At 51.0% G+C, this 27,327-nt stretch overlaps 2 protein-coding genes across 5 annotated transcripts in view; both read right to left on the bottom strand.

Moving 5' to 3' along the window:
• Arap1 (ArfGAP with RhoGAP domain, ankyrin repeat and PH domain 1) overlaps positions 1-630 on the bottom strand; it is a 62,659-nt gene extending 62,029 nt beyond the window's left edge. For 2 of the 3 annotated variants that reach the window (XM_076938887.1, XM_034512305.2), the window contains exon 1: positions 486-630. The gene's annotated coding sequence lies outside the window, so the exon portion shown is untranslated. The remainder of the gene's footprint in view (positions 1-485) is intronic. The other variant, XM_076938908.1, reaches the window with a different exon arrangement.
• Positions 631-2,196: 1,566 nt separating this feature from the next.
• On the bottom strand, positions 2,197-27,194 carry Stard10 (StAR related lipid transfer domain containing 10). 2 transcript variants are annotated; one of them, XM_076938934.1, is made up of 8 exons: positions 27,054-27,194; positions 26,373-26,692; positions 13,704-13,763; positions 6,280-6,427; positions 5,628-5,731; positions 4,917-5,034; positions 2,825-2,877; positions 2,197-2,610 (listed from the first exon to the last, which is right to left on the bottom strand). In XM_076938934.1, exons 2-8 carry the CDS (start codon positions 26,577-26,579, stop codon positions 2,365-2,367), a joined length of 936 nt encoding a protein of 311 aa, XP_076795049.1. In that variant the 5' UTR covers positions 26,580-26,692; positions 27,054-27,194; the 3' UTR covers positions 2,197-2,364. The 2 variants fall into 2 exon arrangements, with proteins under 2 accessions (XP_076795049.1, XP_034350191.2); XM_034494300.2 differs by lacking the exon at positions 13,704-13,763.
• Positions 27,195-27,327: the final 133 nt, after the last annotated feature.

The raw sequence follows: 27,327 nt of genomic DNA, 5'->3' as shown, positions 1-27,327 counted from the left end.
GACCCCATTCAATGAACACACCCCTTTTTTCCTGGTAACTGGGCCAGGTAGGCTCTAGAGAAACCATGCCCCCATTAACTGGTGGGGAATTGAGGTGCAGAGGACGGAAGTAGCCTGCCCAAGGTTACCAAACGCTTCAGGTCCGGGGCTAAAGTCCTAAAGCTTTGCGAGGCTGTAAGAATGTCCCGGGTAGACTAGGTAGGAGTCTTCATTTCTTAAGTGGGAAAACGAAGCTGCCTGACGCTACTGGCTCCGGAACCTGCAAGCCCGAAGGCAGAAGAGTCCACCAGCTCACCTTCTCTGTCCCTACGGGTCTGGCTGGACGTCTCCACCTCCAAAGGCGACCCCACTTCACTTCATCCCCAGGCAAGAGCGCGCACCAGATGACCCCGGGAAAATTGAGCCGGGCCTCACCATTCCCTTCTGAGGAATGGGGGCAATGCAGGCCACAACTGGCGATTGGGAGTCCCAGCAACCTCACTGACCTGTTTTGAGCGAAAAGAACTCCACGAGGTGGGATTCGGGGTCCCGGTACCGTCTGTCACACGCGGTGCAGCCAGCTCGCGGCAGCGGTCCGGGCGCGCCCACCTCGCCCGGCGCTTCCGCCCGCCCCACGTGACACCCGGGGGACGTGAGGGCGGGGAACGGGCAGGGAGCCGGCCGGTCCCGCCCCCAGCCTAGTCCGGATCCTCAGTACCCTAGGCCGACCGGCCCGCCGGGTTTCTGTCTCTCCTTTACCCTTGGCTTGCTAAGGCTTTGAGGCTCATGTCTACCCTACCCCTATTGAGACTCCACGGATCCTTGAGTCTCCTTGTCTCGACACCCCTGTTCTGGTGAGTCTACCCTCTGGGAGGACAGACAGACAGACAGACACACACACACACCATTGGAGGTGGGACAAGCACCTTCCCTGGGAGTCCTCTGCTTCTGTCCCCAGGACTACATCTCCTTGCAGAAGGTGCTGGGAAAGTCCCCCCAGAGTCTGGCAGCGTTTCATCTCCTCCCCATACAGATGAAATCCCCAAACTTGGCAAGCATTTCTGGGTCCTGAGGCCAGGGCTCCTCTGGGACCAGCCAAGCCAGAGGCCTTAATTTAGCTGGGCTTCCATTTCTCCATAGGAACAGTGGGCATATTTGGAAGAACAGCTTTCAGCAGGGTGCATCAAGTGGGTTTTGTCCTGAGAGGAGGACAATCAGAGAGCCTACTACATGCCTGGTCCAGGGATGAGCAATTTGTTCTGTTTAATTTAAAAAAAAAAAAAAATGTTCATACTTGCTTAAGGGTAAAAACTGTCACCCTAGGTTATGGGTTAGGAAACCAGAGTCTGAAATTTTCAGGGTGTTCTCAAAGTTACCATTATGGGCAGACCTAGATAGAGCTGGATGTTCCAGGTGACAGGGTCCTGTCCAGGCCTCTCTCTACTAAAACTGTTCTTCTGGAGAAAACTTGACTGTTAGCTCACTAAGGTTTCCACTGACAGGGCTTCCCAGGAGAGGTGGAAAGGGTCAGATCTTGAGTTCTTCCAAAAATGCCAAAGAAAAGCAGGGCTAAGACTAACTCCGGGGCTCTGGGCTTCTCTTGGACAGCAGAGGCGGCCCAGGCTTCCCTCTAGATCTCAGAGCAGCTAGGCATAATATGAGGGTCAACACTTGTTCAGAGGACCCCACAATTCCTGTGATCACTCTAAGGTCTTTAACACTAAGTGCAGTGGAAGTGTCTTCACCCACCCCTCTCCCTCCTCCAGCACACAGCGGCCCACTCAGTTCTGAGGCCTTCAGCCCTGGTCTCTGTCCTATGGGTCCCTCCCCTTCCTTCTGTGATGACAGGAGCCAGTCGGAGTATGCCAGAACAACTGTTTAAAGTTAGCTTGGACCAGAAGTCTGTCACACAGTAGAAACCTGACCTCTGGCAAGACCAGCTCCTTTTAAGAGCCCTGGAAAATGAGCAAACCACCTTTGTGACCAGCAAAATGAATGGGCAAATGGACACGGAGAAAGTAAACACCACAGGACAGGAGGAAGCAACAAGCCCCATCCTACGTTACACAAGTAGAAAGAAGATGCCTACAGGGACAGAGGTCCAGCGAGCAATAATAATAATAATAATAATAATAATAATAATAATAATAAGGAAAGTAGCTGTAGAACAGAGCAGCGTGGTGCTGGGCAGATGAGAAGCAGGCACAGAGAGCTGGCTGGGGCTGTGTGGTTCATTTATTGGGGCCATGTCCAGCCATGCCGCAGCCACCTGAGCAGGAGCCCAGTGCCCCTAGAAGGCAGGTGGAGGAGGGGAGGAAGTGCAGAAGGCTCAGTGCCCCAGGGTTCCACCCAGGTCCTGTCTTGGTCCTTGCAGAGAGGTGGCACTCAGGTGAGCGAGGTGTCATCGTCACTGCCCTCTCCTCCCGCACCGCCTGCTCGCTCCTCTCGGCTCTCAGTCACGGAGCTCTCATCGATGTTCTCCAGTGAGTCTGCATGTTGCACTGACAGCTCAGACAGCGCCAGGCTGGGCAATGGGCTCTGCTCCGGGTGTAGCCATGGCTTGAAATGTGGCTGGTGTTTCTGCTTCCACTCGGGGTACTTGATACAGGCCTTGTGCATCTTCTTCATGGCCTGTAGACCATCCGAACATTGTTAGGGGTGCCTGGAGGGCCGCACCCCTCCAGAGCCCTCCTGTGGTGCACAGTAGTCCCCAGTGGCCCAACTACACCTATGGCCATTTGTAGACCTGGTCTATCAGCCATCACCCAGTGTTAACTCTGCCCCTGCCCTACTCCTCAGTGCTACCCGCCCCTCCCCCCAGGTCCCAGAGCACACAGCCACTTACCTTGGGGGCCAGGAACTGAGATGACTTATTCACCACCCACTTGGGTAAGGAGCCTGTGGGGGCATGGAGAGGCCCTTAGGCACCCAGCCCCACCCACTGCCAGCCCTCCTCCCTCTTCAGAGTTTGTGGGTAGGCCACCCCTTTTCATTCCTTCTCAATGAAGTTCTCAAATCCCCCAAGCTCATCCCTGCCACCACTGTCTTTCTGTTGAGCTCCAGCTCAGAGAAGAAAACCACAGGGTTCTAGGTAACCACAAGTAACCTGTGGGTAGACATTCTGACCCACCAAGCTCCAGCCTGTCACCTCCCTCTCCTCACACTAATAACTCAGGACTGTCCCTGGTGCTCAGCCTCTCTCCTGTCTGTCCTGCTGGGCCTCCTCAGACTCTTTAAGCCCAGCACTCCAGTCTAGACTGCTCTGGAATCCATAGGCCAGCTCTCCACCTGTCTCCCTCCCAAGTACCTGCTCTGTACACACAGAATACTCATTAAGGGCTGGGAGCCCTGACCTGGGCCATGGGGTATTCCTATCTATGACAATCCTGTCAAGAGGTTTAACCATCCTTTATTTACGTGTTCAGTCACCAACTCACTTCACACTCTGTGACACCCACCCTGGACCTGCCTGGAGAATCGAAACAGGAATTCAGTATGTGGCATCTCAACATAGACTGATGTTCTGCTGGAGGGTCATGGGCCTTGAAACAGGGAGCAGGCCCTCACTAAGTGTACTGGTTGGTTTTGTGTCAACTTGACTCAAGCTGGAGTTATCACAGAGAAAAGGAGCCTCCCTTGAGGAAATGCCTCCATGAAATCCAGCTGTAAGGCATTTTCTCAATTAGTGATCAAGGAGGGGAGGGGAGGGCCCCTTGTGGGTGGTACCATCCCTGGGCTGGTAGCCTTGGATTCTATAAGAAAGCAAGCTGAGCAAGCCAGGGGAAGCAAGCCAGTAAGTAACATCCCTCCATGGCCTCTGCATCAGCTCCTGCTTCCTGACCTGCTTGAGTTTCAGTCCTGACTTCCTTCGGTGATGAACAGCAACGTGGAAGTGTAAGCTGAATAAACCCTTTCCTCCCAACTTGCTTCTCGGTCATGTTGTGCAGGAATAGAATCCCTGACTAAGACACTAGGGGAATCAGGGACAGAGGAAAGGTCACTTCCTGGATCCCTGGAGCACTGAGTAAGAAGCAGAGGTACAGGGAGCTAGCCGAGGACAAAGGCTGGATGAACATGGAGGTGGGAAGTGAAGCATGTGAGGGGCTAGAAATCCCTCTTCCCTGCCCTGGGCAGGGGCTCTGGCTGGACTCAGAGGGCAACAGAGTCACCGTGGCATTTTAAGCAGGTGAGTCAGAGGAAGTAAGTGTTGCTTTTTATCTCCTCTAGTAGCTGTTTGGACAAACACTGTGGCTGAGTACCAGAAGAGTGACAGGCTGGAGCTGTCAGAGAGTGGAAAGGTGAGAACAGGGGCTGAGAATGTTAGCACAGGCCTGGAATCCCCAGCAGTCAGGAGACAAAGGCAGGATGATGATGACGAGTTCAAGAGCAGCCTGGGCTTTACAGAGTGAGTCAGAAGAAAGAGAGGGAGGGAGAGACTAAGTACTGGATTTAGGAGCTGACAAGGAGAAGCTGGACAAGTTCTTACCAGGGGGAACCAGAAAGCAAGCTATTGGTCTGAAGAAAGGGTGGTCTAAGAAGGGCAATGGTGAATTCACAGTTGGGTACACCAAGTCTCAGGTGTCCAGAAGACATCCTGAGAAATATGTCTAGGAGGCTGACGACCTCAACAGAGATGAGGGCTCAGCTGTCATGGATGTGACAGCTTGGAAAACTCAGGCCTCTGGGATGTGGCTGAAGGAGACTCAGCAAGAGCAGGTCCAAGCTAGGAATGCTAGCACCAGGAAGGCAGCTCCAAACTCCCAGGAGGATCACTGGCCGCCTCGTGGGGCCATTCCTTTCAAACCACTAGCTTTGGATAGAGACACCTCCAGGTCTAAATGGCTCCTAACAGATGGCCTTCAGATGGCCTGGAAAATCAGGTTTATTCCCTGTACAAAGAAGGAGCCCTTCGATGGGCTGCGGGGCCGAGCCCTCACCTTTGGGGTCCACTTGGGCCAGGTAGGTGATGACGCAGCTCTTGGGCCCCGTGCTCTGGATGAGGTAGCCCGTCTGGATGGACACAGCTCGGACCAAGTCTTTCCGAGGTGGGTATTTCTGGGGATGGAAGGCACAGGGAGGTGAGACTTGGGTAGGGACAGAGGCAATGTCTCTATAAGGTACACACGAATACACACACACACACACAACACACAAACTCATAGCTGTTCACATTCCTTGACAATTGTGTGCAGCCAACCCTAATGTGGGTTAATAAGGTCATCCTTGCCTCATCTTACTGTGCTTTCTCTGTACCATTAGGAAAAGGCCAGGCTGTGTCAGGGGTTGTGAGTGTTCATGGGCACTGAAACCTTGCCTAGGCTAACTATGCCTGCCTGCCCTCTCTGCCCAGGGAGTTCAAGTGAGTCTCACCACAGGAACCTGCCTTCTAGTTCCTGCTAACCCATTTATAGGCCAGCCTCATCCCAAGGGCTAGCTAGTCAACCACATCAGTTCATCACACCCACTCACCACAGAGCCAGCCCACTACCCTTTCCCTGAGCTACTTGACAGTCCCCGAAGGGAAGTCATTATCCTCAAAATGCAGGAAGAGAACCAGCCCCCATGCCTGCCTGAAGTCACTGGATAACCACAGCCCAGCCCTGCCCATCACTCTTCTGCGCACCCAGGGGGAAGGTAGGCCAACTCACAGGGTGTTTCACTGAGTAGTTCATAATGATGTAATCAGCGCCCATGGGGAGCCAGGAGCGGAGGGTGATGACATCACGGTTCTTCAGGGGCTTGGGACATCTCCCTGTAGAGGGCAAGGAACAATTCAGCCAGGCTGCTGGCCCATCTTCCTATAAGGGACAGTGTGATGGAGGCCAGAAATATGGGGATCCAATTAACTGCCAGCCCTCCCCATCCCAAGAGATACCCCCTACCACAGGCACACTGTGAAACCAGGAAGTATTAATAGAACCCTTGTCTCCACTGTCTCTGCCTACCCTGCCCCCCAGGGCCTCACACAGCCCTTACCTCATTGGTCTGACTTGTCTGTATGTGTGAATATATTTGAAAGACAGACAACACTGTGACAGCATGTGCTTGAAAATGTGTCCCTGAGGTATGTGGCGTGTGGCATACAACTGTGCATGCATGTGTTTGTGTGTGCTATTGTTGAGTATGTGTCAGTGACAGCATGTAAGTATGCCCAAGGAGAGCGCAGCTCTCCATCTCAGCATGCAGGACTCCAAGCAGCCCAGCACAGGAGTGACCACAGGGAGGGAGACTCAGAGGAGACTTAGTGGGAGGTGGGGATGGAGGCTGAGGCGGTTGGAGCCTCCTTCTGTGCCTGCTCACAAGAGTAATATCCTACGTCAGCGTTGACAGTCAAGCGGGCGATGTCGAAAGTCTCAATGACATTACTGTCCCACTTCTTTCTGTATTCTATGTCGTGCAGGACATCGTAGAGCGTCTCAGCTGGTACGTCACAGCACTCCATCCTGCACTGCAGACAGACAGGGGTTGTCAGGGCCACAGGCACAGGGTGGGGGAGGGGAGACAGAGGAACAGGAGCCACTTCTTACCACCTGCCTGTCTCAGCTCCCCAGAAACCTCATACCAAGGGACAGTCAGCCCCCCAGCTCAGCCCTGTACCCTCTTCAGGCAAACCATCCAGGCTTCTGCACACTGTGTCTATGCCTCCCTGTCCCCTGGGAGCAGCTTGTGGGCAGACACAATTAATGCAGCAAGGAGCCTGAGATAGACACATTAAATGTGAGCGTGTGTGTGTGTGTGTGTGTGTGTGTGTGTGTGTGTGTGTGTTTTAACATCTTTGTAATACCAGCACTTGAGAGGCTGGGGCAGGAAGATCACCCTAAGTTCAAGGGTCAGCTTGAGCTAGATAGTGAATTGATAGGAGACTATTTTCAGACATCTTCCTGTTATTCAGCTGTACCCTCAGAGAGTTTCCCATCTAGGGGAGAGGACAGCCAAGCTGCACACCTTGCTTTATTTAACCCTTCAAACGATTATGCCAGGTAACAAAGCCAAGGAGAGAATTGAGGTTCAAAGAGGTTAAGACCCAGCCAAGGTCACCTGGCTGGTTAAGTAGCTGATTTAATCCAGCTCACAGGTCTGGGCAGCAAGTAAAGACAGAACCAGAGTTCACAAGATCCATACTCAAAAAGGTGAGATTCAATGTCCTTTTTCTATCCTGCCCCAAGAGCCCAACCCCCACAGTAAAGTATAATGGTTTTTTTCTGTATAGTCTATAATACTCTCCTAGAACTGACATTCGTCCAACACAGGAAACCCACACACTTTACTCTCTACCCATGAGAAAGTGAGTACACTCAGCTACGAGAGGAAGCACTGCCCCCCTCCTCACGGAGGACAGGCCTGGGCACAATGAAAGCACATGATAGGCTGCTCCTGGCTGGGGATTCTAAGTACAAGAAATGCTCTGTACCCTACACACTCATTTAGACTACAGAAAATACAACCACAAAGGAACAAGCTACAGGATCCCATGAGAGCAGACACAGACACAGCCAGATGCTGGGCCCTGCAGAGTTATCAGCCTAGTCTATGCAGACAAGTTGCCCTTGTCAAATAGGTGTCATAATGAAGGGACTGGGCGCCACCATTTGGTTTTTTGTTGTTATTGTTGGTTTGGTTGGTTTGTTTTTGAGACAAGGTTTCTCTGTGTAGCCCTGACTGTCCTAGAATTCACTATGTAGACCAGGCTGGCCTAGAACTCAGAGATCTTCCCACCAATACCTCCTAAATGCTCCCATTAAAGGCAAGGTTTGTTTTTTTTTTTTTTTTTTTTTTTTTTTTTTTTAGATTTATGTTTATTTTATGTGCATTGGTGTTTTGCCTGTATCTGTATCTGTATAAGAGTTTCAGTCCCCTGGAACTGAAGTAACAAACATTTCTGAGCTGCCATGTGCTGGTGCTGGGTATTGAACTCAGGTCTTCTGAAAGGAGAAGCTGGTGCTTTTAACTGCTGAGCCATCTCTCCAGGCCTGAGTAGCACCATCTGTAAAGTGTGACTCTGGATTATGACACATCAGCTATAAATAGGATATTCCTCTTCCTCCTTCTTTTAACCAGAGATTTGATCTAGGGCTTCATGTATGCAAAACAATGACTTCTATGACTGAGCTAAATTCCTGGGCCTCTTTTTGCTTCTTATTTTTGAGATGGGATTGCATTAAGTTGCCCAGGTTGGACTTGCATTTGTAATCTTCCTGCCTCAGCTGACAGGCCTGTACCACCATGTCCCGCTTACAAAAGATGTTTTGGGGGACAACCAGAGACACATGAGGGGTGATCTGAGTCTTAGATGCACTGAAACCATATGGAAACAAACGGTGGGAAGTGTCTGTCCCCACCCCAAGTACATTACAAACTGGAAAGAGCAGCGAGGACAATCTATGCTTAGAAAAAGCTCAAGCTGCACAAATTTCGGTGGCAACAGCTCTCTCTGCCAGAAGTGCAAAGTCTGTTTTTTGTTGTATTTCTGAGTTTCTGAAATGTCTGTAGTACTGCTTCAGCAATAATCCCCACCATCTCCCCTTTGGTTTCTTGAGTCAGGGTTTCTCTGTGTGGCCCTGGCTGTTCTGGAACTCACTCTGTAGACCAGGCTGGCTTCAAACTTCAGAGATCCACCAGCATCTGCTTCACTAGTACTGGGATTACAGTGTGTGCCACCATGCCCAGCTATTAACAAAAAATTTATAGTACAAATGTACCCCAGGTAACAACTACATTCTGAGGGATAAAACATAGTATAGAATGAAGAGTTCCAGCTGTCAGCCGGGAGGAGAACAGATAGAGCTGCCTGGCTAAGGACACCAGATCAGATCTTCAGCCCTTCCCCACCTCTGAATAAAATGATTAGAACACACAGACACATGCACACACACACACACACACACCTGCACACAAACACACATACGTGCACAAGCAAACACATTGCAGCATTATTACATTTTATTTTAAAAAGAGTTTTAAAGTTCAGACAAGAGGAGGACGGAGCTCATTGGCAGAGCCAGTGCTTGGCAGAGCCAAAGCTGTGGGTTCTACCAGCATCAAAACATATCCAAGGATGAACTCCAACTATACCTAAATGGGGAAGTCGGTTCCCTCTGCCCCATTTGCTTCTCTAGTCCACGAAAGTGCTTGACTGGATCCCACCATCTAACTAGCAGCCCCCAGTTCCAGCCCTGTCCTGAGTCAAAGGAGGAAGAGGGGAATCTGAAGCCTGGACTTAACCTTCCAGAGAAGGAAGGAGACCTAACAGGCCTGGTAGGGCTCAGAGCAGCCTGGCTCCTCAGGGGCCAGTGTGGAGCAGGCTTCCTGGAGATGCTCAGTCTAGGAGGGGGATGTTTGCCAAGTTCAGGGGCAGAGAGTGCAGTGAAGACCAAGGCCCAGAGCCAGACAAGAACACAGTCTACTGGCTGGCTGAGCCTGTCCACCTGGCTCCAGTTTCTGTGGCATGGCATACATAGCCTAATACTCAAAATGTCCCTGGTTCCAAATATGCTAGGACCAATGGATGATTCCAGGTCTGGTCACAGAAAGTATAGGATGAGCCTGGGACATCTTACTGAGCTAGAAAGGAAGTACTCAAAGAACGCCTCCTTGGGGGAGATACCCCATAAGGGCTGTTCACATTCTTCCCACTGCATTCTATTAGGGAGTGCCCTATTTTCACTTAGTAACATTCACAAATCAACCAGCTTTCTCTACTGTGATGTTATTTCTCTCATTCTGTGTGTCTGGAACTGGCGATCTTTCGAGTACTTGGCTATGTACACCATGCCCCAGAAACTCAGCCAGGTGGACACAACTCAGTACACCATGCTATTGCCTGGCTTTGGGCCTTGGTCCTGACTGCACTCTCTGCCCCTGTACTTGGTTGTGTAGAGGCCAGAAGTTGACATGGAATGTCTTACTTGGTAACTCTCCACCTTGTTTAATGAGGCAGGATTCATCAGTGAACCAAGAGCTCGCCAATTCAGCTAGTCCCACTAGCCAGCTCGTCCCAGGAATTCCCTAGCTCTGCCTCATAGTATTGGGATTGCAGGAGGCCTGCCACACCTGTCCAGCATTTACATAGATGATGAAGACCATACTTAGGCCTTCAACACTTGCATTTCGAGTGCTTTACTTACTAAGCCATCTCCCAGGCTCTTATTGTCCCTTGTAATTAATAAGTATTTGATAGGCGGTGCCTTGAAACTATGTACATAATTCATTCCTGATCATACACTGCACTTATTTTTTCAGAATTATATATACTTTGATTTCTTTTTGTTTGTTTGTTTGTTTGTTTGTCTGTCTGTCTGTTTAACTTTATTTGACCTTTAGCAGGTTAGTTCTCACCCACATTGACCGTCTGTAGAGTTTTGAACATGAGAGCAGGCACATAACTTACCAATGTATAGAGCTGGCTTGGTGAATCCTCATCCTCATTCCAGTTTCTGAAGGATGTGCTACGGAACATTCCTTATTCCCTTGGCCCATATAGCTTTACTGAGCCTGGTGTCAATGAGCACATCTGGAGTCCCCAGCTCCTTCATGACAAATTTTCAGATTTTTTTGAATGCCCAAGGGACAGGCTTCTTGGAGCCCAGTCAATGGATGCCATTGTGAATGCTGATGGTATATTGTTGGGTCACCACCTTGTTGATGGCAGAATGGACCTTCTTCTTGCCACCCTTCTTTGCGGGAGCCATTCTGCCAGGCCCAGGTTGGAAAAGCTACTTTGGTTCCGTATTGATTTCAGTATACTCTGTTATCACTGTTTTGTTCATTACTCATTTTAATCAGCTTGTCTTAGATGTAGCTCATGGTAGGGTGATACCTAACCTAGTTTACCAGGAACTGGGTCTCCCAGAACTGGCTACTTTCAGTGGTAAAACTTCAAGAGGCCTGGTAAATCCTGAGAGGCTGGTCAGTCTTCAGGCTGGCTGTCATGTCTACTGGACAAGGGCTTTGTCATTCTTTGAGTACTTCCTTTCTAGCTCAGTAAGATGTCCCAGGCTCATCCTATACTTTCTGTGACCAGACCTGGAATCATCCATTGGTCCTAGCATATTTGGAACCAGGGACATTTTGAGTATTAGGCTATGTATGCCATGCCACAGAAACTGGAGCCAGGTGGACAGGCTCAGCCAGCCAGTAGACTGTGTTCTTGTCTGGCTCTGGGCCTTGGTCTTCACTGCACTCTCTACCCCTGAACTTGGCAAACATCCCCCTCCTGGACTGAGCATCTCCAGGAAGCCTGCTCCACACTGGCCCCTGAGGAGCCAGGCTCCTCGGAGTCCTATACCACCCCTTTCCAGTCAAAGCCGAGATTCTCACCTTTTCAGCAGAGGCCGATCCCAGCTGTCAGCAAGGAAGCAGCCAGATAGATTTGCCTTGGCTGAGGACACCAGATCAGATCTTCAGCCCTTCCCCACCTTCAGCCTCTGAATAAAATGAATAGAACACACAGGCACATGCACACACACACACCTGCACACAAACACACACACACCTGCACACAAACACACATACGTGCACAAGCAAACACATTGCAGCATTATTACATTTTATTTTAAAAAGAGTTTTAAAGTTCAGACAAGAGGAGGACGGAGCTCATTGGCAGAGCCAGTGCTTGGCAGAGCCAAAGCTGTGGGTTCTACCAGCATCAAAACATATCCAAGGATGAACTCCAACTATACCTAAATGGGGAAGTCGGTTCCCTCTGCCCCATTTGCTTCTCTAGTCCACGAAAGTGCTTGACTGGATCCCACCATCTAACTAGCAGCCCCCAGTTCCAGCCCTGTCCTGAGTCAAAGGAGGAAGAGGGGAATCTGAAGCCTGGACTTAACCTTCCAGAGAAGGAAGGTGACCTAACAGGCCTGGTAGGGCTCAGAGCAGCCTGGCTCCTCAGAGGCCAGTGTGGAGCAGGCTTCCTGGAGATGCTCAGTCTAGGAGGGGGATGTTTGCCAAGTTCAGGGGTAGAGAGTGCTAGGAGCCCTACTGGGCTACAAAGCTTTCAAAGTCTGGTATAGTGTGTGTGAATATAGCATGTGTGATAGCTGCCATGTTACAAGTGCGTCCCAGAGGGACCACTGTCACCAGAGAAACTGCATCTGCATGCTGTGTCCCCAGAAGGTTCCAAATCTTTTTTTTTTTTTTTTTGGTTTTTCGAGGCAGGGTTTCTCTGTGCAGCCCTGGCTGCCCTGGAACTCACTCTGTAGACCAGGCTGGCCTTGAACTCAGAAATCTGCCTGCATCTGCCTCCCAAGTGCTGGGATTAAAGGTGTGTGCCACCACTGCCCGGCGAACGTTCCAAATCTTGATGTGGGGATGGATCCCTATGACTGTGTGAGGCTATCCAGAACTACCAAGCATAGCCCTAACTCAGCACCCTAAACTCACAGAGCCACAGCAGAAGGAACTGGATAAGCAAGGAAGAGTGCCAGGGAACACTCAGGAATACTCGGGGCAGGCAATTCTACTGTATAATTACCCCAGCTATTACCCCCAGGCACAAGACTTAACACACAAGCCTTGGCTTCCTCACATAAAAAAACGGACAGCAATAACAACTACCTCCTAAGAATATTGTGACTAAATGAGATAATGTATGAAATATGCCTAGAATATTGTGAACACTCAAAATATGGCTGTTCTTACCTGGCAGGTTTCCATAGTACAAGGCCATATCTATCTTATTGGCTGCTTAATGGTTACCCCCTTCACAGGATCATCTGCTCAGATATTTTTTGTTGATAAGTTAGTAGTTCCCTTATCTTTTTCTGGGCTAAGTTTCCCCAGTGCGAAAACATATCACCCTCATAACTTTCCAATGCACTATGCTAAAACAGGCCCAGAGAGGTATAATGATGGATCAAGGCCACATAGTACCAGAGCAGAGAACCAGAGTCCACGGACTCCTGACCCCAAAGCATCAGGATTGTTGCCCAACTAAAATGAGCATGCTGGCAATGAAAGCATGTTGTCTAAGGACCATACAGTGCTATGCTTATGACCTTCTGGAGGGATGGCTGGCCAGAGAGGAACAGCTAACAGATTCTTCATCTGACCTCCCCAAAGGCAGGGCCATGCTTTTCTGAAACCCAGAGCTGGGGCTCTGCCTCTCTGAGAAGCCTCAGGCTATCACAGTGCCCTGCAGGGGCCCTACAGGCTCTCAGTTTCCCTAGCAGCTCTGGACTGTTGTGCTTGTAACAGATCTCTCCTTGCTACATCCTGGCTATGTGGTCTTAGCTTGAGCAAAGAGAGGAGCTTTAAGTCCCAGCATCTGTACCTGTCAAAGAAGGATCACCCTTGATTGGAAGGTGTCATGAGTATTAAAGGAGACTTGCACTGAAAGCCTTCAAATTTGTGCCTTCTACTGGCTTCAAGCCCCAGGCTCCTCCCTGACCTTTCTGGCCATGCCCAAGGAGTGTCTTCCTACTAACCTCCAAAGGCCAAGGTATATAAAGAAAAGGAATTTAAAAAAAAAAAATTCTGAGATGTTGAGTGGACAAACAGGTGGATACTTGCTATAGGAACACCTACATACATCAATAGATCAACCCAGTCACCTTTCATGACCTACAACCAGGCTCTGCCCTAAGGGGGCGGGACCAGGAAAGGGGATCTGAGAGGCCCAGATGGCATAAGCCACACAGCAGGCTCTTGGCCCTCTGCTCTGGCTCTCCCTCCTCTTTGGCATTTCCACAGGAAACCAGGCCCAGGGGATCTGAGGGTGGACTTGCTTCTTGTCTTGGGATTCTGGGGTCCCCAAAACAGAAACTCCTAAGACCGTTCTCCAGAGGCTGGCAAGAGAAAAGAGGAAAGATATCTGTCAGTCCTGCCATGATGAGTAGCAAGGTACCTACTCCTCCAGGTCTCCTCTCACTAGCTCCTTTCCTAATGCATCTGCTGTCTTCTCCCTAAATTCTTCAGGCTATGCTGTGTCCCAGACCTCTTTGTCCTCTCCGGGCAATAGTGCTGTCTCAAGTAGGCATTGCATTCTTCTGCCTGAAGCTCTGTGGCCCCTGATCATAGCAACCCCTGACATATACCAAGTGTTCAGTTAAGACCTGCTTCGTGAACGAGGCCCATAGAGAGGCTGTGCCTGCATAGGTTTCTCTAACTCAGGATGCTGGATATTGACTGGTAACTCAGTGTTCCAGAGTTCAATTCAGACACCTGCACAGCTGGGAAAGACCCTTGGGTACTTGTAAAAAGTTTTTGTCTTAAGGTAAATTCCTCTAACAAAGGAGTAGAGGGGTTGGAGTGGATCAGAAACACCAAGAGGCAGGTCCAGGGAAGATCTGGGACTTGTTTTTAAGATATTTAATAGTTCTGGTAGTCAAAAAAAGTAATGAGTTAGTCAGATAGTGGGCCTACATCTCACCTCCTTAGGAGGCTGAAGAAGGAGGAAGACTGTCTTTTGAAAACTAGCCTGGCCAACATTATGAGACCTCTGTCTCAAAAAAATAATATCTAGTCAGTTGTGGTGATGCAAACCTTTAATTCCAGCACTCAGGAGGCAGAGGCAGGTGAATCTCTGAGTTCATGGACAGCCTGGTCTGCAGAGTGAGTTCTAGGACATCCAGGACTACAGAGAAGCCCTGTCTTCAAAACCAATCATCATCATCATCTAAAAAATATTGAGTACCTATTTATACTCATAAACTAACATGAATATGCCCGCTAATATATGAAATACCCACTCCTTATAAGGATGTGGTAACAGTGTTATATAGGGTTCTAGGTATAGCTTAGTAATGAGAGCAAAGCCTTGGTCAGGCCCTCAGCAGCTCCACCACCCAAGGAAAAGAATGATATGTGACAATAACAACTAGCTGTACTATTCGAGGAAATAATTTGTCAAGCCAGGCCTGGTTGGCACAGCCATGAAACCCCACCTACTTGAGAGGCTAAGGCAGGAAGATTGCAAGTTCAAAGCCAGCCTAGACAGCTTAATGAGACTCTTTCTCAAAGAAAGAAGAAAAAGCTCAGGGACAGGGCTGGGGAGAGGGCTCAGTCAGTAAAGTGGATGCTGTGCAAGCATAAGGACCCAGGTTCTGATCACCAGCACCCCTGCCAAAGCCAGGCACTGTAGCAGACATGGAACCCCAGCACTGCATGGTGAAAATAGGTGGATCCTGGGGCTTACAGCCAACACCGCGATGGAAACAGCAAACACAGACTCAGCGAAGTCCTGGGTCAAAAATTAAGATGGAGAGCAAAAGAAGATACCAGATGTCCACCTCTGGCTCTACATTTGCACACTCACAGGTGAGTGCACAGGCCTTGACACACATACACACACACACACTGCGAGCGCACAAGAAGGCTCAGTTGGTAAAGTATTTGATTTTCAGGAATCAGGACCTGCTTTGATCCTCAAAACTGATATTAGGTGGGGTGGGGATGGAGTTGCTGGAGAGATGGCTCAGTGGTTAAGAGTATTTGCTCTTCCAGAAGACCTAAGTTCAATTCCTATCACCCACATGGAGCTCACGACCGGCTCCAGTCACAGAAGATCTGATGCTTCTTCCGGCTTACACAGGCACATGTTACACAGACAGACATGCAGGCAAAACACCAACACACATAAAATTTAATTTTTTAAAAGGCAGTAACTCAAACTGCTAATCCCAGCACTTCAAGAATAGAGAAAGGCTGGTGCTCATGGGCCAGCCTAGTCTACTTGACAAGTTCCATGAGAGACACGAGAACAAAAACAACAGAAGCAGAAGAAGCCGCAGAAGAAGCAGCAGCAGCAGCAGCAGCAGCAAGGTAGACGGTACATGAGGTGTGATAGGCAAGATTTTTCTCTGGCCTCTGTACACATACATGTGCATGCACATACATGCATGTGTACCTAATACACTAAGAACTGAGGTAGAGTGTTTGCCTAGCCTGCATGAGGGCCTGGGTTCAATCCCCAGTACTCAGAAAAAAACCTAAGCTCAGGGAAAAAATAAAATAAGTTCTGTTACAATATTCATGAGTGTATTATTGAATTTGTAATTAGAAAATTATATTGAAGAACAGCATAAGCAAGGCCAGTTCCGTTCAGAATGACACATCACCCTGAGGACTGCACAGCCATCAAGGGCTGTGTTGTCCATCCCCCATCCCCCACCCCCAGGACGGGGACGGCCTTACAGCTCTGTAACCCTCCAAGCCCAGAGCAGGCCTGGTGAAAGCAGCTGCCAGAACTGTTCATGAATTAGTAACTCTAGTGATGTGAGCAATGCAAATTTAAATGTTGCTCACATCACAAAGCAGCACACAAACTGCGTTCGGTCTCAACTACGCAGATTACCTGTGCCTTTGGAAAAGAGCTGGAAGGGGTGCTGGGGTTGGTCCCACTGGGAAACCAGGGTTTGGGTTTGGTTTGGTTTGGTTTTTTGTTAAAAAAAAAAAAACCTACAACAAAAAACAAAACAAAAAACAACAACAACAACAACAAAAACCTTGAGACAGTCTCATGTAGACCAGGCTGGCCTTGGACTTGCTACATAGCCAAAGATCATCTCAAATGTCTACCCTCTTACCCCGTCTGCACCTCCCCAGTACAGAAATCACAGGCTTGCACCAGCACACCCAGTTTATACAGTTCTGAGAACCAAACAGAAGGCTTCATGCATGTGCCCACCAGGCGAACACTCTACCAAGCACCAAATGAACTACATACCACCCCTCATTCTCTCCCACTGACACCCTGCCCCACAAGGTTTCTGCTGTTTATCCAGGCTGGCCTCAAACTATTGAGTTTAAGTGGTCCTCCTGCCTCAGCATACTTAGTTATTGAAACTTTGGGCATGTGCCAGGTTTTAATTTTTGAATTCTTCTTACTATTACTATAATATTTATGAAATATTTTTTTTTAAACCCAATGTTTGATCTTGCATAGCTGTACTCCTACTGCATAGGAAACTAACGCAGGAGAGTAAATTAGTTTGATGTCAGCCTGGCTAGAGTAAGACCTGTGGAAAAAACACATTTTGGTGTCCTAATCAGAAGTTCTGTCCAGGCCAGGTGATAGTAGTGCACACATTTAATCCAGCACAGGAAGCAGAGGCAGGAGGATCTCTTGAGTTTAAGGCTAGTCTGTTATACAGAGCAAGTTCCAACACAGGGCAACATAGAGAAACCCTGTCTCAAGAAAGAAAGAGAGAGGGTCAGAGAAGGAGGGTGGCAAGGAAGCAAGGAGGAGGTAGATAAAGGAGGAGGAAGAAGAGGAAGAGGAGGAGGAAGAGGAGGAGGAAGAGGAGGAAGAAAAGGAGGAAGAGGAGTTGTTGAAGTTGAAGATGCTGGAGTTGTTCTATCCAGATCCTCTAAGACCTTGTTGCCTGGAGCTGAAGGCCCAGGCTCATCCAGGCTGAGGCCTGACACTGGGCTGACACAGGTTATTGGAAATGCCCATCAGGCTTTTATGCCACTGAGACTGTGCTAGAAGTAGGAACCAGAGGGGTCTTAGGCCACTCACTCTTGGGCCAGGGCAGGAAGCAGGCAATGATGACCCTGCAGGGTCACAGCAGAGACAGAAGGAAGAACTACAGGCAAAGGAAAACATGGCAAAGCCTAATCCTAAAGGAAAGCGAGATGGGCAGGTGGCACCCAGGTGAAAGGGGGGAAAGGCCCTTGGCAGATACTGGTACAAGCCGGGAACCAGAATCAGCTGGCTTCTGGAAGGCACATGCAGCTGCGTGAGGTAACCTGAGTCACCTCAGTGAACAAGGATAAGGCAGGAAATGGAGCTGTCCCTTGGGCACTCAACCTGCTCATTCATTCATCCATTCAGCAACTGTTAATGGAGTGCCTGCTGTGCCAGGTTCTGAGCTAGTGGCCGGACAGCTTTGCCCACTCTATGGGAAGTCAGTGTCCCTTAGTGAATGGGGGTTTGGGAAAATAGTATGGAGGAACCTACCTAGAGCCAGTGTAACCCAAAGTCTACCCCCAAGCCTGGTCCCTAAGAATCAGGCTCTGTTCTGTAAGAGAACCAGGAAATGGCAGCTGGGCTAGCACTTAGCCAGATGAAGGCTGTCCGTGCTAGAGGCTGGAGCTCATAGGATATATGTGGAATGGAAAGGGGCTCTTGGGGCTAACTTTGCTTGGGGTGGGCCTACTGGAGGGGTACATCTGTGGGCCTAATACAAAGTCTCTGTCCCCCACTTCCAGCTCAGTAGTCACACCTGGAAAATGGTCCCCACAGCCTTCTCCTATGAAGGGAAGGGGTCTGGCAGCAACTACCTGCAACTCAGCTTTTCTCAGGCACCCCCAAGACTGGTGGAGGAGAGATGTCCTGCTGTGTCTTCTGTATACAGAGCTTCCTGTGAGGACCCACCCAAGCCCTTCTCTGCAGCTCGCTCTCCATCCAGGGCTGGGTGACTCATCCCTGCTCTGCCTGGTGCCCTCCCTCCCTCTGGTCTCCAGCAGCTTCCCTGGACACCCCCACCCCCAAGCCCAGCTTTAGCAGCAGGCCCAGCTCTGAACAGGGAGGAAGGGCCCTCCCCTGTTCTATCCGTCTGCCTTTCCACTCTTACCCTGAGGACGGGGGAGACAGATGAAGGGGGGGGTTGGGCCTGAGAAAGAGAGGTATAACGGGGAGGTAGAAGGAAATGAGGCAGGGGATCAGTGACATGAGACAAGTTCAGGGCTGCTATTGGACACTGAGACAGATAAAGACAAACACTCCCCCTGGTATCAGGAACCACCGTGGACGATGATCCCTAAAGATCTAGCAAGCACTGGACTTCTGCCTCAGTAGCCTCCTAGGCATCGAGTCCTAGACAGCCCCCAGGCCACTGGGTTCCCTGTGTCCAACACTAGCTTGTTAGCTGCCCCAAGTACCTTCTTCCCTTTAGTGCCTGGAACCCAAACTTGGCTCTGAACCAATTCCTTCCTCCCCCTATTCCCTAGGCCTGCTGAACCACAGCCTTCCTTCTGGGCAAGCCCTCTCTGCCCTACCATCCCTGCTTGACCTCTGTAGCCACATCCTCCTTTCAAGTCTCCAGGCTCCCTGTCAATCGGTCTCCTGACCAGGGAGGTTTCTAAGCCCTGGAACAGACAATGGCACTGCCAAGCTTGAAAGCCTCTCCCTTTCCTGGCTTCGGGATAAAATCCAACTGTCCTGCCTCCCTTCTTCCTCAGCCTCCAGTATGTACATCTGCTGCATCTAGGAGCTCACAGACATCCAGAATCTGGCTAGGTCTAGGCACCGCGCTCCCTGTGGAAGTCCTGTCTCACGCCCTGCTCCCATCTTCAGGCTGCTGGTCATCATTTTCAGCACAAGTCTCTGTCCTCACTCCTGTGAAGGCTTTCCCTGTCTCTCCACCAGGCCTAGAGTCTCTGGAGGGGAGGGACTGGGTCTGATCTGTCTCCATATCCACAACACAGTAGCTGGCAGAGTCGGCAGACAGCAGAAGAGGAGGCTTGATAAATGAATACACAACTGAGACAAGGGGGGAAAGAAGAAAGGGCCAAGCAGAGCCATCAGGGACACAGGCAGTTACCAGGCAGGAAGAAGAAAACAGACACAGGGTTGGAAAGGGGATATCTTGAGACCCAGAGAGAAGCAAAAGGCAGACAGAGGTTTCAGAAGCAGCAGGAAGGAGAAGCCATGGTAGATCCAGAGCTGCACCAGGGGGCAGGAGCTGCCAGTAGACAGCTGAGCAGACATAATTGGATCAGAGACAACTCTGCTCCTGCAGTGAGGGGGTGTGACTCACACACAGAGTAATGCCAGACACAGAAACACAGAGACTCACACTTGGCACACACATGCATTCAGTGTGGAATGACCCAAACATCTCAGATGCCTACTTGGGGTTGGGAAACCTTGTACCTGCTTGTGAGGGGCTCACAGTCCACTCATCCGAAGGCTGGATCACACACAGCCACCCACAGTCCAGTTCCATACACAAAAACCCACACACAGAATCCTCCACCCCCATCAAATTACCCTGTGCTTAGAACAGAGCCACCCTCTGGTATCTTCTTCAGCTGTTTGCTTCTGTTTTGCTTGGCTCCCTGACAGGATATGAACCTCATAACAACAGGGTCTGATAAGTGTGATTTGGTGCCAAATTCCTGCAGAACATTATGCTTGGCATATAGTATGCACTCTCTAAATGTATGGACTCCGTGATTAAATGTATAAGTGCATGAATGAATGCATGCTGGAGACACACAGGGGAGACAGATTCCCTCTAGCTACCAGGCCTCTCCCTATCGCAAGTCTTATCACCTCTCACCCATTTCTAGGTGCCAGGACATCTAGAAAGGTCCAAAGACAGAGAGTGGGGACCAGAAAATGATGAAGGGATCTTCAGGGGCCAGCACTATAAGCCTTGTGATGGAAACCCAATAAGATCAAATGGCCCAGGTGCCATAAGTAGATAAGAGCAGGTGTCACCCCCTACTTCCCACCTGTGTAGACACTGTATATCTGCCCCAGGACAGAAAGACTCTAGCGATGTGGCATATGGCCGCCTTCTGGGAGACCAGGCTGGAAAGCAGAAGTACAGTAGTATGCCAGAGAGGGCCAACAAGATGGCTCAGATAAAGGAGCCTGCTACCAAGACTGAGGGCCCGAGTTCAACCTCTGAGACCTGCATATGGGAGGGAGAGAACCAACTCCGTCAAGTTGGTCTCTGACTCCACACTCCTGCCATGGCATATGCACATGCATGCATATGTGCACATATACATAGAACATACAATACATACATACATACAGCTTCAAAAAACAATGCCAGCTGTCCTAAGCCACTGGCTACAAGCTCCACTTAATGACAAGTGACAAGAGTGTGTATTTGGCATGGGACTCTCCAATCCCACGTTTCTGAGTCTCTATAGGGACCTACAGCATCTACACCAACACAAGCATGCTAGAAGGGGACATAAAGGGAACTGAGAGGGTTGGGAACACTGCCAACCTGACACCTACTCTAAGCGTGTTCTTCCTGTGGCCAGAGGATCATCATCTACCCAGGTAAGGGGTCTGGGCTGTGACTGGGTTCTATCCCCATCTATGCTTGTTGACAACCTGGCGCCCAGGTCTTTGGGAAGACTCTAGAGAGGGCCAGTGTAGGTCTCAGACCTGCACAGAGAGCCAAGTCTCCAGGGTCATGGTACCCAGGGCTCTGGCTCCAGGTGGTCCAGCCAGGCACAGAGGCACAAGGGAAGAAAGAGGACCCATCTGTCTCCAGGACTGCTCTTTTCTCTCATCTCCTGAAACTTTAAACACTCTCGGCTGGAAAATGAGCTGAGGCTCGTTAAAGTTTAAAAGCTGGAGCCTGGGGAACTGGGTGTGGAGGGTACTAAGTCAGCCTAGGAACTGTGGACTCCCCTACCCCCAACAGGGACATAGCCTGGAGACATCCCACCTACAGCCAGGGCAAGGGCCACAAGGGGCTATGCAACCCACCATCTTCCACCTCAGTACAGTCACAGCCTGCACATTGCTATCCCAGCCCTTCTCATGCCTCTGGGCTGATCCCAGGCTGCACTGGCCACAACCCCTATTCTGGTACAGACTCAGTACCATTGCCTGGGCAGGTGCAGCCTCTCCCAACAGCAAAACTCTGGCACCATAAGACCCCGAGCTCCAGAAAGCCTAAGGCCTGGCCTAGCTCACTGATCCCTTTCTACTCCCTATTCTCAACCAGGGCATCATTTCCAAGTCCCTGTCCTGTCTCCTCCATCCTAACCTCCTCTTTGTATCTGTGCAGAATGCTCCAGATGCTGACAAACTCCTACTCTCTCTCCCCTCAATTCCAAAGCTACCACCTAGGCATCATACTCCAGGACTGGCAGGCTCAGTGGCTGCTCTGGGTTCAACTGGGAGCCCTTCAATTCCTGGCTGTCCCCTACTCCCAGCATGGGTTCAGATAGAGAGGGGCTATTCAGAGATGTTCACTGAATGAGTAACTGAAGTAGCAGAATACAGAAAAACTGATACTTCTGACCACGTCAAAGAGAGGAGGAAGCAGAAGCAGCCTGCCCAGGACCACAGAGCTAAGACTTTGAATCTTGTGTTCTCTCTTGTAGAGCTTCGACTCAAACAGGCACCTCAAGCCAGAAAGGTTTCCTCAACACCTCCAGCCACTGCTGACTGTCCCCCTCTAGTGCACCTTCCCCACAGCACACACTAGTAACTCCCTGGAAACCTCTCTAGAACTCTATTCCCCAGGACATCTCTGGAGGCCTCTTCTTCTAGGTCTCTTATGTCAGGTCAAGGCTGGAGCCAATGCAGGAATCCTCAGAGCTATCTCTGGATTCAGAGTGCTCACCTAGGGGGCCTTTCTTGCTGGTAAAGATCAGCAAGGCCTTAAACTCACCTACACCCTGCAGAACTCACATCGCCATCCTGGGCCTAAGGTTTAGGATTGCCTCTACAAACCACCTGCCCAGCAACTTCCGATAGAGATGGACTCACTGACCCTCGAGAAGCAAAGGCCAAACCAGGAGCTGAACTTCCCCAGCTGCTAAATACATATCACCTCTCACCCTTACCACCACAGACAAGAAAACAGACCCAGAACGGTGACGTGACCCCTCGGGTTACACAGCAAGGACTGGACTTTTACCCTGTTGGGTCCCCTCCAAGGTATCCTCTCACAATGACACAGCACAGAGAGACCCAAGGACAGAGGGTGAATCTCCATGGGGTTCTGGAGACAGAAAGGCCCATAGGGCTGAGAGCTGGCCAGGGGGCAGAGAGAAGGTAGTTTTGATTGGGGCAGTGGGAGGCAAGAACCTGAGTTCTGATCCAGCTTCAGCCACTTCTGTTTGGTCTTGTACAAGCAGACCCCAGCTCTGAACCCTCATTTTCCACATCTACTCCATTGGACTGAAGATTCCTACCTCACAGGACGATAACCACTCAGTGGTCCTAGCCCTATATACCCTGGTCTTTCCCATGACAGCTTTGAGTCCCAGACTCTAAAGGTAAGGAAGGTCCACAGGACTAGAAGTCAGGAGACAAGCCCCTTTGAATCAGTTTCCTGTGGCAAAAGGCTCTCAAGAACTCTCACAGATATTCTAACTCCAAGCCCCCAGAGACACTGACACCAGTCTGCTCTTGTCATAGGTCCTGGTTCCTTCTTGGGTCACCTCTGCTGCTGTGTGTGCTCACAAACCTATGTTCTGTGGGCCTGGATGCACCTAGAATTGCCTTCCCTCTCTCCAGTAAGTTCTGAAAGCATTAGGAAGAAGCCAGGAGTCGTCCTGTGCCTGCCACACATAGAGACATACAGTAAGCATCAGAAGACTTGAGCACAGTTATCCAGAGCACACTTGCCAGGAGTGTTCTGTTCTCTCTCCCATGAGTCCTGACCCAGCCACTGAGTTCAGAGATCCTTCAAATTAGAAAGGCCCAATGGTAGGTAACCAGACAGCCCAGAGAGTGTGACTACACAAAGCAAAAAGATACCAGATCTAAACAATTTCCTGCTTTAATGACTGAAAAATATTTCCTATTTCTTCAAGCCTGGGCTTTGGGAAACCTAGGTTTGAGTTCTAAGTAGCCCTCTGCCGTGTCTCTGGGGTCCATACTCCGCATCTGCCTCTGGTACAGGGCCTAGACTTGCAGGAGGAACTGCCTGCCTCCTGTCCACTAACCCAGAGCCCAGTGCAGGCCTGAAGCCAGAGCAGGCCAGAGGCCAGGAGGGAGGGAAAGAGTACGGGTAGGTTCCATCAGCCCCTTTATTTGTCCTAGCTGAATGCTGGGCCCAGAGCCATGGTGGCTTCCAGGGACCTTTGAACACAGAGATAGGTTGAAGAGCAGGGTGAAATCAATCAAGAAAATAAGGCACCCCCTACATACACACACACACACACACACACACACACACACACACACACACACAGCGTGCAGGATAGAGGGGAAGAAAGGAGAAGAGAAGAAACAGAATTTCAACAAACAACTGAGGTTAAGTCCCAGGTTCCTGCAGTGACCCAATGATCCCTGGGACTCTGGTTTCTACCTGATGCATGACCTTGGCAAGAGTCACTCACCCCTCTAGGCCTCAGCTTTGTCATCCATCAAACAAAAGATGATGAGAACATCATGTACTTCAGTTCTTCAAAGAGTAACTGATGGGGTTAAAGGCCAGTTTTGCCCAAGGATGCAAATTCATTGGCGAGGGCCAGCAGCTCTGGGCATGCTGGCCTGAGCTGTGCTCCTGCCTCAGTGGTGGGTGAGCTTTCTTTTGGTCTGCTTCTTTCTTAGGAACACAGAGACAAACTGAAGACTCCCCAGGACTGGTCTGAGGCTAAATCAGATAACAGAGAGAAAATGGCTGGGAGCAGGGCGCTTACCAGAAACAGGCTAACTGTGGCAACTGGAAGTCCTTAAATCTGGGGACAGGAAGCTCAGAGACCTCAGCTCATCTCCCAGAGCTCCATCTGCTGTCCTGAGAGGACCAGGCATGGAGCCTGGCCACTGGTGATACCTATAACTAAGGTGCCAGTCTCCTCCCTGGGTCAGGTTGTGCTTACCTCCTCTACTGTGGAAAATGGGGCAAGGGCAGTATGGGAGAAAAGTTAGAGACAAGATTAGACTTGGAGACTAACCCATCAGGGCTGTAAGTGCACTCACGCTCTCTCTGCCCCCCCCCCCTTAGCCACGTGCTGGTCCCTGGCATTTTCTTGTCCTTAGTATCTTCACCTACATCCTAGGAGAAGGGGGAGATTACAAAGCAGGTTGTACAAAAGGCGGTATAATACCTTAGCCTCTATTCAGTATGTAAAGCACTGAAACCCTGTATGTTGGAGAAAACATATGTCTTGCCCAGAAGCCCATAACACCACAGCTTCTTCAAATATTCTCCCCTCCCAAGTCTGATCTAGCCACAAGGGGTCTGTTTGAGGCAACCTGGTCTCTAGACCTGCCAACTCTAGTCCTGGGCAAGGCTGGGTTTATTCATTAACCAAGCCAGATGGAGGAGGCAGCTCCGCCCTATTGACAAAGGGTGGGAGTACCCACACTCCCCCATACACACACACACACACACACACACACACACACACACACACACACACACGAGAGCCAGTCCTGTGGGGAAGCCAAACTTCCCAGCCCCTGCACACTGCTGGCTTTAAGACTTTCTCCGTCAGTCCACCACCTTTCACTCTGCTCCCAGGTCCATCTTTCTCCAAAATCACTACCCTAGTGAACACTGTGGGGAGGACCCTGAATGCAATCAGCAACATGCTGACACTACCAGCTGCCCTTCCCACCCTGCTCCTCAGGCTCAGACCTAGTCTAGGCCTTGAAGAAGCTCCAGCCCAGGGTCTTTAAGCCTAGGAAGAGATTCAGAACAAGGAGGTAGACACGGAAACCCAGAAAGAGTCAGTTAGCCAGGGCATACAGAGACAGTCACAGAGGGCAAAGGGACAGCAGGAGGAGCAAGCCAATCATGTGGGGACAGGTAGATAAAGCTATAAATATTAGGACAAGGCAAAAAAGCATAGGGCCAGAGGGAATAGGTTAGCACCTTAGGCTCTGTTATAAGGAAGGACCTAGGCAGAAGAGACCCTGTTAAGATATTCCAGCGCCCTGGCCTCTAAGAACAGGAATGCATCCTCGACAGATCCAGAGCAGCCGAAGGGCACAAGGCAATGGCCTTCCAAGAGTCCTCTAAGGGGAAGTTCACACCCTACAACGTGGCACGCACAACAAAACCACACGTGTGAGAAACAGCTACTGAGGCCCGAAGACCAGGATCTCTGTCCAATCAAACCCCAAGCTGCCCTGTCATGACAGAGAAAAGACACTCCTGTCGCTGGGAGGGGGGAAATGTCAGTGAGGGGCTGATGAGCACACTCTTCTGAGCTGGTTTTCCTTGACCCTAAGGCCCCACCTCCCCTAGTTCACCCCCAGTGTGGCTCCGGGCAAAAGAGCTGCCAGCCACAGTCCTAAAGGCCTGCTGCAGACTTAGAGCCCGATGGAGTCACTAGGCAGGAACAGAGAGGACTAGAGGAATCAAGCAGGAAGGAATCTCATCCTCCGCACCCAAGAGTGCAGAAAGTCGAGCAGAAGACCCATCTCAGGCTAGAGAACCCGGGGTGAAGGAGAAAGTGGGCCATTCACTTACCTAGTGAGTCAAACTAAGGGTCCAAGCAGAAGCTACTCTGAAAGACAGATCTTTCAGAGACCCTATTCCCCTAAGTGTGCCTGGCCATCACCCAAACACACAGGCATGCCCAGGTTAGAGTTCTGTGGGCCAGATAACTCATATGGTCCATGTGTGTAATGGGGAGGGGGGGGAAGGCATACCTGCTCCTGGTTTATATTAGGAGACTCTGAGCCCACATGAAACTCTCTATGGGCCCCTGGTCTGAGTCTGGACGAGGAGACTCCTGTGAGAAACAGTTTGGGAGGAGTGGAGGCTGCAGGTACCACAGGGCAACCCTACCTTGATCTTGTGCAGAGTTCGATCCATCTCCACAGCCTGCACCCACACAGACACGCCGGCCTTGCTGTAGGTCAGGTTCCAGCCCACCTCGGTCTCACACTCTGACCGGAAACTGCGGAAGTCCTGGTCATCGGGCACTTGGACACTTTCACGGCCCAAGGCGGGCCGAGACCCTTGGGATTCTGTTGAGGCAGCTGGCTTTTCCATAGGGAGCGTGGGGAGGCCCGGGGCCCTGGTCCTAGTCCGACTCTCCTGGGTCCTCCGCGGAGGCTCAGACAACGTCGACGCGGCTGCAGATGCTGACGCCACCTTCCTGGGACCTGCAAGACCGGTTTGGGGACCAGAGTCAGTGCGCTGGGGGCGCGGGTGGGGCTAGCCGGGGTCCGGACCAGCGGACAGCTTGCGAAGGGCAGGTACTGGCCCCAGGCGGTTGTGCACCGGCACAGGACAGTCACTCGGGCCACCCTCCCACAAGGAGAGACCTCATACTTCCCTGGAGCGGCAGTAGGATTGCTGCGTAGCGGGTGCAGGAGCCCGCGAGAGCCGGGCGGGACTCTGGGGGATCGCAGGTACGGGTCTGGCACGAAGTCCCCGCGCGGTGCTGGCCTGACTCGCACAACTAACTCGGCAGCAAGCTGCGCGGGGCCGTGGTGGGGGCGGGGCGTGGTGGCCGAGTCTCACCTGTGCGGGCTTCTCTGCCGGGGCCCGCTGGAGCCGGGGTGCGAGCTCTTTCGCCGCCGCCGCCGCCGCTGCCGCCGCTGCCTCCGCTGCCCGGGCGACCGGGGGCCGCGCGGGGGCCCTGGGGGGAGGAGCAGTGGGTCCCGCCGCCGCCGGCCCCGCCCCGCTCCGCGCCCCCCGCCCCGCGCGCCCCCTCCGCCCTCCTCCCTCCCGCTAGGCTCGGGGCTCCCGGGCTCCGCTCTCCTCGCTTGGTATTTTCCAGGCTGCGGAGGTAAGA

The sequence above is a fragment of the Arvicanthis niloticus genome, chromosome 1, assembly GCF_011762505.2.
Source record: "Arvicanthis niloticus isolate mArvNil1 chromosome 1, mArvNil1.pat.X, whole genome shotgun sequence".
NCBI lineage: Eukaryota > Metazoa > Chordata > Mammalia > Rodentia > Muridae > Arvicanthis > Arvicanthis niloticus.
The sequence above is the reverse complement of the archived record's forward strand: the minus strand, read 5'-3'. Positions and strand labels throughout refer to the sequence as shown.

What these genes read in the sequence shown, in the direction of transcription:
- Stard10 (XM_076938934.1), bottom strand. Translation starts at nt 26,579, where the DNA reads ATGGAAAAGCCAGCTGCCTCAACAGAATCCCAAGGGTCTCGGCCCGCC. An exon ending in CCAGAATCCCAAGACAAGAA is followed by an intron (nt 6,428 to 13,703) that starts GCAAGTCCACCC and finishes GTCTGTCTGCAG; the next exon opens with TGCAGGATGGAGTGCTGTGA. An exon ending in ACTACTCAGTGAAACACCCT is followed by an intron (nt 5,035 to 5,627) that starts GTGAGTTGGCCT and finishes TTCCATCCCCAG; the next exon opens with AAATACCCACCTCGGAAAGA.